Source organism: Malaya genurostris, chromosome 1, assembly GCF_030247185.1.
Source record: "Malaya genurostris strain Urasoe2022 chromosome 1, Malgen_1.1, whole genome shotgun sequence".
In the NCBI taxonomy this organism is placed as follows: domain Eukaryota; kingdom Metazoa; phylum Arthropoda; class Insecta; order Diptera; family Culicidae; genus Malaya; species Malaya genurostris.
Genome location: NC_080570.1, coordinates 148557187 through 148565841, shown reverse-complemented (window position 1 = coordinate 148565841; position 8655 = coordinate 148557187). Strand labels below are relative to the sequence as shown.

At 38.4% G+C, this 8655-nt stretch overlaps 2 protein-coding genes across 5 annotated transcripts; one reads left to right on the top strand and one right to left on the bottom strand.

Annotated features, from left to right (window-relative positions):
- Positions 1–3383: 3383 nt before the first annotated feature.
- LOC131426167 (xaa-Pro aminopeptidase 3) lies at positions 3384–5375 on the top strand. Its single transcript, XM_058588659.1, has 4 exons — positions 3384–3523; positions 3591–3862; positions 3919–4975; positions 5036–5375. The coding sequence occupies exons 1-4, from the start codon at positions 3451–3453 to the stop codon at positions 5206–5208; spliced, it is 1575 nt and encodes a 524-aa protein (XP_058444642.1). The 5' UTR covers positions 3384–3450; the 3' UTR covers positions 5209–5375.
- Positions 5285–7545, bottom strand: LOC131426169 (putative sulfiredoxin). 4 transcript variants are annotated; one of them, XM_058588660.1, is made up of 3 exons: positions 7411–7545; positions 5700–5869; positions 5285–5638 (listed from the first exon to the last, which is right to left on the bottom strand). In XM_058588660.1, exons 1-3 carry the CDS (start codon positions 7475–7477, stop codon positions 5426–5428), a joined length of 450 nt encoding a protein of 149 aa, XP_058444643.1. In that variant the 5' UTR covers positions 7478–7545; the 3' UTR covers positions 5285–5425. The 4 variants fall into 4 exon arrangements, with proteins under 4 accessions (XP_058444643.1, XP_058444646.1, XP_058444645.1 ...); XM_058588663.1 differs by lacking the exon at positions 7411–7545 and adding an exon at positions 5977–6654; XM_058588662.1 differs by lacking the exon at positions 7411–7545 and adding an exon at positions 6035–6653.
- Positions 7546–8655: the final 1110 nt, after the last annotated feature.

Genomic DNA, 8655 nt, shown 5'->3' with positions numbered 1-8655 from the left:
AAAATAGCAGGCGAGCTATGCAAAATAGAGTATTAACTGCAACACCAGTCGTCCAATATTAAGACTTACTCCCAGCGAGTACCGAGACTTTTGGAATTCTTCAAAGTGAATATTGACAGGTTAGGCCGTTATCACAAAAACACGAGATTTGAAGTCAAACGCTACACGCACTGAAAAAAATTGTTAGTGATACACGCAACTAGAAGAAAATTGTAATTAAGAGTTCATACCATTTAATTTTGCTAATATATTATATATATCAGAAGTGAACCAACCCTTGACACAGCCAACCGCCATGTGATTGTAATATGGTGAAAGATAATTACGTGTGTCACATGACACAATATTTTTATCAACACAACAATTTTGTTTAATGCTTGCAAAAATGCCGTCTAAATTTTATAAGGTTCTGGATCCAATGAAACTTCATTGTAAGACTTTTTGGTTCACATGTTATATATTGTGGCTTGTATTATAAAATTCTTCATATTTTTTGTCTGAGAGTAAAATTCAAACTTTTTCGAAGGATACACCGCACTACACATTTGAATCAACTGAAGGCCGTTTCGTTTTTAAACTGCAGTACTGTACCAATGCTTGAATAAACAAAAGTGAATCATGTTAACATTAACATTAACCCTTGGCTACATGAATTCCGCAGCGTTACACTGCACTTTCGATGAGCGCTACAGCAACGGTATCGGTGCAGAAAAAGTGTAACACTAGTGTAAAGCAATTCGTGACTACGAAGTTGAGTTCGATAGGTTATGTGTGTTAAGTTGAAGTAAACAAGCAAAAAAAAAAGTAATAAGTTTTCAAACGTGCTGTTTTCTAAAATTTTCGCTTTGCTGTTTGATATGGCAAGTACACGTGTTTCTTGAAATTTTTGAAGGTTCAGTATTTCAGTTCATTAAAAAAAATAATTACTTTTAGCGATGTCTATTTTCCTGCGTATACAAACTGTAATCGGCATGTGAACAAAGTAAACAAAATTTCAAAATAAAATTAATGAATGAAAATCTACTGTTATGTTTGACAATTTTAAAATTACTTTAGGATTATACGCTTTCCACTCGTGGTGTAATTATTTCATTGAAGTGGAAATAATATATTTTTTCGATTTATTATTAAGAGCTCTCAAAAGGTGATTCGTGTAGTGTACCAACGAACATGTCAGATGTTTTCAGCTACGCTGCCATAGGAAACCTTTTGATAGTCGAGGGCGAGAGGATATTCAAAGCGAATAGTTGGAATATATAAGATCTTATGGATTTAGCGTATATCCGACTTGTCTATAGTTATTCTCTCCATGTGTCGAGCCACACAAAGTAAAAATTTGAACGAGAAGTGATCGTTTTTATGTACTTACAGTCTGTCAACGAACATGCAAACAAGTGATGGCCGGTTTTGAATAATTTGTTGTGGTTTGTTTTTTTGATTTGAGATCACATAATTATTATCGTTTGACTTGTTAGAGAAACTAAACTCCCTAGAACGTTTAACATCAAACGGGATTACATCGAACGGCGTTCGGATATTACGAACCGATAATGTCATGTTTGAGGATATTTGGCGTTGCTGAAGCTCTCTTCGATTTAGGTGAACTGCCTCACAAATATTCACAGACAGTACTGCGATCATTTAATTGTCAGATGAATACATTTAATGAATAAATTAGTAAATAAATTTGCGGTACGCATCGAGCGAAAATCAAGCAATTTTCGTATCAACCACTTAGAAGAGACAAAACCGAATTTGTGTCAAATACAGAAGAAGATCTCAGAAATACTCGCTAAGTCGTTCGATTCATATCTGAGAACAGAAAACGAGTTACAATTTGAGCTTGAACAACATGTAATACTAACTTGGGGAACCAAAAATCTATTACAGGGAAATGTTAACCAAGGATGGCTTTTATCGTATCAAAGAACGTTCACTGGCAACTCTTCAACGATTGAACCATCGCCATCAAAGAGAAACGGAAATCATCGCAACAACAAAAACCTGGCATGGCTCATTTAACATAGAATCGACACCAGTGCGAGAGCGAATTTCTCTCGATGACATTTCTGAGTATCAAATGTTAGCACGCTGCTGTGGGGATCCTCTCTGAATCAAAAAACGGTCGCTTATTCTCGTTTCGCGATCCGATTCTATACAGGCAGTTGATAATTGCGATAGAATCATTTTACTATTGCCGCTTATTCTAACTATGTGCATATAATCTTTGTATAAGTTGTGTCTATGAAAATGTATGTGAATGTTCCACACAAGGGTTTTGAAATATTGCAACCTAGTATGAGAATCATCAAGTCAAATCTTCGATTCGATTTTCTGCGATAATTGTCAACTTGCGATTCTCTCTTGGAAAATTCCACACAGCAACGATCATTATCAGACTAAATTGGAACGAAGAAATGTAGCAAAATTCTCTCATGGCTCATGCATTGAGAGACTCGAGTTCTTGTAGCATCTGCTACCGGATTGAAAATGTTGTATACAATATAGATAACAATATAGCAGCTTCTGTCAAATTTTCGGCAATCACCAACACTGATGTTAACTACACATACACACACGAGTAGTTGAATCTGTGTCGTGTATCTTTTTTATCTGGTATTTTTGGAAAGTAAGGAATCAATATACCAGGTCGATAACTTTTTTTAGCAATCTAGAACATAACACACCATTTCGCACAGCCGTTTTAATTTATTGTTGTTCTCATGAGCATAACAAACACTGTCAGGAAATGTTTTTGTGACCCCATTCGAACATTTTTTCAGATCCAAGATCTACAATATACTGGAAAAAAAAATTCTCGAATAAATCTCAATTATCTTCTTCCCTAAATTAATGTACAGGTTTGTCACATTAGAATATCTGAGTTTTATCACAAAAATTTAAATATTTCCTCACCTGTGTGAATTTCAAGCGACGGAAGAGGAGTTTTTTGAGAAAACACAAAACTAATTTTACTGAAGTGAATAAATAAATAAGTGGAAAGCTACACAACTTCGTTTACATTCATTTCACACACAAATAGATAGATAGATTTCATAGATAGCACCACCGTTCCTTCTATGTCACGAATTGGTCAAAATGAACGGTTTCATTGCTACCTCTGCTGCAGCGATGTAGTGCAATTTGTTCAAATTTAATAATTTTTACGAAAAAATGACAATCACACCCCTACATACACAAATGCTCCCCCTGTTTATCCATCATCATGCAACATAACGTTGAACAGTCTGATCAAATCAAATTTCATTTGCTCGAATTTCATCACTTTCTCATTATTTCAGCACATCTGGCTTCCCTGGGTAGCAAAATGAAATATTTCGTCTTAGGAACCTTACAAATGCGTTCAGTTATAAAGTCAGCTGTTTGGTACGCGCAGCAAACCGAGTGCTGAAATTAAAAAGGAAAACAAATCGATCCAAATTATCAGTCATGAACTTAGCGAGATTTTATCACCGACTAAATCCGACCAGGGCTCAAATTCGTCAATTGATTTCTAGTTTTGGTAAGCTGAAAGATTTTCTTTTTGGTTGCATACTATTTTTTTTAAATTGTTCGTTTAAATTTGATAGATTCAGTGCGCTCCTGTTCGTCGAATGCAGCTCCACCAGGTTTACCGAAAACAATCTCATCGGAACGTTCCCGAGAGCGATCAACGGATGATTTGAAGAAGATCATTTCATATGGACAGCCAATGCCCGTTACACATCCACATCTGCTGCAGGACGGCGAACTATTGCCGGGAATTAGATTAGAAGAATTTCGCCATCGCCGCCGGGCATTGCTCGAGTTAGTACGAAAATACGCTTCCGAAAATTTAGATAAAAATGCTAAAGAGCATTTGGTAAGCATGATAATTTTTTTACCCTACAGAAACCGTGATTGATTGATTGTTTTCAGATCATTATTCCTTCGGCTAACAAGAAATATATGAGCGATAAAATTCCATACGTTTTTCGTCAGAATTCGGATTTTTTATATCTCAGCGGTTGCCTGGAGCCCGATAGCGCTCTTACGCTGGAAGTTGACAGCGAGGGCAACGAAAGAAGTGTACTGTTCGTACGACCGAAGGATAGTCACGCGGAACTGTGGGACGGACCTCGGACAGGGGTGGAGCAGGCACCTCGCGTTTTTGGTGTGGATCAAGCTGTCAATGTGATAGATTTGAAATCTTATCTGCTAAAATACTCATTTGCTCATCCCAGCGGTACGATTTGGTTCGATGAGAAAAGTTGCAATTTGGACGATGTACGAAAGAGTGTGGCAGATGTCGGTAGCAGACAAGCTGTGCGTTCACCACTTGCTTTGCTGCACAAGCTAAGGGTAGTGAAATCTCCGGCAGAGATCGAACAGATGCGTAGAACATGTCAGATTGCATCGACTGCCATTAATCGGACAATTCAAGAGAGCGAACCTGGACAAAGTGAACATCAATTGTTTGCCAAGGTGGATTACTTCTGTCGGATGGCGGGAGCGAATTATTTAGCGTATCCTCCCGTGGTGGCCGGAGGATCCAATGCCACTGTGATACACTATATCAACAACACACAGGTGATTCGAGATGGCGAAATGGTTCTCATGGATGCGGGATGTGAGTACGCAAGTTACACCAGCGACATCACACGAACATGGCCGATTAGCGGGAAGTTCTCGGATCCACAGCGTGTGTTGTATGAAATTCTGGCACAAGTGCAAACGGAACTTTTGGAAAGCCTCCAGCAGGAAGGAGGAGAGACATTGGATCAACTGTTCGATACGATGTGCCTGAAGATTGGTAAATATTTACAGGAAATTGGATTGATTCCGAAAAATGTAAAAGGCATGGACTTGGCAAGAGCGGCGTACAAATTCTGTCCGCATCATGTGTCACACTATCTGGGCATGGATGTTCACGACACGCCTCTTATTTCGAGAAGTATCTCGTTGGTGCCGGGAATGATTTGCACTGTGGAACCTGGTTAGTTAGTGCTACTTCTGGTCACTCTTTAGAATGATGATCTAAACAAACTTTTCACAGGAATCTACATCAGTAGTTGGAGAAGAGATGTGCCGGAAGAATTTCGAGGTCTTGGTTTACGTATCGAAGACGATGTGCTGATTAAACCCAATAAGAAAATAGAGGTTCTGACTGAGCTCTGTGTGAAAGATCTGCGACAACTTGAAGCTCTCGTTGGTTCGGACAACCCGTGAATTACATTGACATCTAGCAACAAACAGGGTGAGTGAAACTTTCTTCAAATTCTGGAGTGTATCGAAACACAGCCGATTTTACACGAAGGAGATGTACATAACTAGGTATATATTTTTTTGTTGATTATAAAAAATAAAAACTGGTTTAACGATTTCCCTAATAATAAGTGACTTAGCTTATCGATCGGCGAAGAAAATAAAAAACCACAGAGCTCAATTATTTCAACTGTTTCGGGCAGCTTGCGCCCAAATAGTGCTGTAAATCGGTCAGCGACGATTGGACCAACTTTGCCGTAATGGTCGGTTTGCCCAGCCGTTTGTGCGCCTCGAAACGATGACAGCCCCCGAAACTGTAGTAGTAATCGCCTCCCTCGCTACCTTTGATCCATAGGACGTCTATCGGTGGGACGGTTTCCGATTGGGTTGGATCCTGTCAAAAAAAAAATAAACCATCATAAATTTGTTCGATATGTTTGGCAAAAGAATTAAACCTGAATCGTTTCCATCAGTGATTGCACCTTGCTGTCATCGAGTACGGACGGTATTGGTCGGTTTATGACTGCCATTGGCATTTCATGAACCTCCGCGATACTGGCCGAATGCACGCTGGTGGCCATCGTATTTGCCGGATCTCTGCCCGATGTGGATGATGACAGGGCAGCTACGTAAATGAAGAGAAATTTTGTAAATACAAATCGATGTTTTGGTGTCTAATTCAAAGGTTATCGCACGCCATATGATAACGATAAGAATTACTATTATCTTTACAATTTTGCCGTGGGTACGATGGTTTCACGATAGATATTTACTTTTGGACTAATCTGACCTCTTCGTGCTGTGTAGGTTGTAAATTCTCCCCTACTACGAGTAGCGATGAAACTTGACTAAACAACTTTCTGTTGCGCAAATTTGCATTGCCTTGAAACACACCTTCCGCACAACGGCCAATGTGTGGTGAAGATACGCTAGTGGTTGTTTACTGCGTATCTGCCTGCAAGTGGTTGCATGTCCAGTTGAGCATTATCAGTCCGAAGAAGTTTTTTTTCTTGACCATATACACAAATGGGCTGCCGCTTGTTTGGTAGTATTGTGTTATGTTTTTCGTTGGTAGCCGGTCTGGAAATCGAAGCGCTCGGGTGGTTCGTTGAGGTACTATTTTTAGACGTTTTTTGATTATATATTTTTGTGTAAAAATTGAAAATTGGTTGATTGTTTGAAACTGATATGTTTTATCTTACTCTATTTTCTTTCATTCACAGATTGTCTATAAGATCAGATTGGATTTGTTGGAGATACAGAATAGGAGTTATGGCAATATTGAGAAACAAATCACATATCAAACCTGGGGTGGAATCACGTAAGGTGATTATCACTTTTGAAAATTATTTGGAATCATGTAAGGTGATAATCACCAAGTTCAGTCACCACTGCTGAAAGGCTAACATCACTATCAAATGTTGGCATTACGTAAGGTGATAGTCATCACGGTTCTATCACCTTCATGTCAAAATGGAGGTGATAGCAATTTAGTTATCACTTTTAGTAGTGATTTGATTTTTTGAGAAGTGGTTTTATAAATTATTGTCCGTTAGGTGAATTTTAAGCCACTGATATAAACATAACCATAAATTCGTACTGATATTGTGTAGAAATTGAAAACTTCATATAGAAAAATTGCGTAAGTTAAAATCAATATCAACAGTTGTCTAAGAAGTTTAAATTTCAGTTTCTGGATGGATTGTGTTGCGATATGGACACTAGTGATTCTATTCAAACAGCGATCAGCGGAGAGAAAAATCGTACTTCTGGCAATGAGATAGACATAACAAAAATTCTGGCATCGCTTGCATTTGTACTTGTATATAAGCGACTTTTTGACTCACTATTTGGTATCAACACTTCAGACTGATGGTGACCAATGAGTAACAAAACGATTGTAAACAAGCAGATTGGAACCGCTTTTGACTGTTCTATTGGGATCATAACAATGTCTCCGCTGTTCTCTAGTTGTAGGATCACTAATGTACACTAATTCATGGATAACATTCCTGTCAAATTCACCAAATACTCATCCGTGATTTTTCTAGGAGCGGATTGCATCCGTTCTGAAATCACCGGAATGCAATGATCCTATCTGATTCAAAAACAGGAAAATCTGAATCATGTTTACACCAATACCGACTTGAATAGAATGTTGCTTACCTACAAACCCTCGCCGGAAAGTTGAAACTAGAACTGCCTGAAGAAGCATCACACTGTGGAGCAACATTCGTGCCTTTCAACGTATGAGACACGGCACGGTACTAATTGTGCAGACTCACCGATATGGAGCTTTCGTCATTTCTACCAGTAGTGGTGTAGTAAAACGATACCATATAGTACTAGCGAAGGAGTAGTGTTTACTTTTACACGTCCTCTAGAAATAGCATGGCGGATGGTAGCAAAGTATGCTCGCATTGGGAAAGCATTGTTGAAATATATACGGGAAAAAAATCGATTTGGATCGATGATTTATAACAGTTGATAACATTCAATGTGGGATTAAATTGACCAACTTAATGTAACGTGACCTCTGGCATTGACTCATTCTCATAGAACAGATATAGAACGGAGCAAAATCAAGCCCATAAAGACTGAGTATGACCGAACTGTTCAAAAAAATACTGTAGTGTTTAGTACATCACTACGGTTACTAGATAAACAGATATGAATTACATCTATCGGAGTTGGTCAGCGATCTACATGGGACTCTATCGATGAATGTAGTGTTGGTGCATCTTCAACCTCTAACTGGTTTTGGATCATTATTAAGTGTTTCAGTTCTTGGATTTTCTCTTTGCCATCAACCACAACAATCTTGGGTCGTTTGGGTTTTTTTCTACTCTCTTTCCGTGAGCGATCATAATTGATCAATGATGATCAAATGGGCAAATGTTGCCAAACACTCTGAACAATTGTAAATACTTCGTATAGCTAGCTTTGATCGAATTAAAAATTAGTCATTCCATAGCGAATATTACACGAGGAACTTTTTCTTTCAAATTACAGTTAAAGTTTTGGGGCGCCCTTCACTGTATCCAGCATTCGGCTCTAACTTAAAAATTCTATGCCCAGAAATTAAACTTTCCACCCCGGAAAGAATCTTATATCAATGGCATTACCATTAGCCAATTATTTGTTCTGGTTGTCTTGGAGTCATTTGTTTCTACGGTTTCGTCAAATGTAGTTTCCCGCTAATTTGATGGGTTTCGTGATGATTGGTGGTGGTGAGTTTAATCCGTCTGCGTCCCTCAGCGTAATTTTTATTTGTATGGAGATTCGTAATTGGCTCATCAGTTCATAGCAGTTCATGTTAAACTGTCACGCCCCTAAGCATTTCAACATAAACCGCTAAGCAGACGTTAAGTTATCTCTGTTTGAGATGATATGTTGAAACTTCCACCAGAA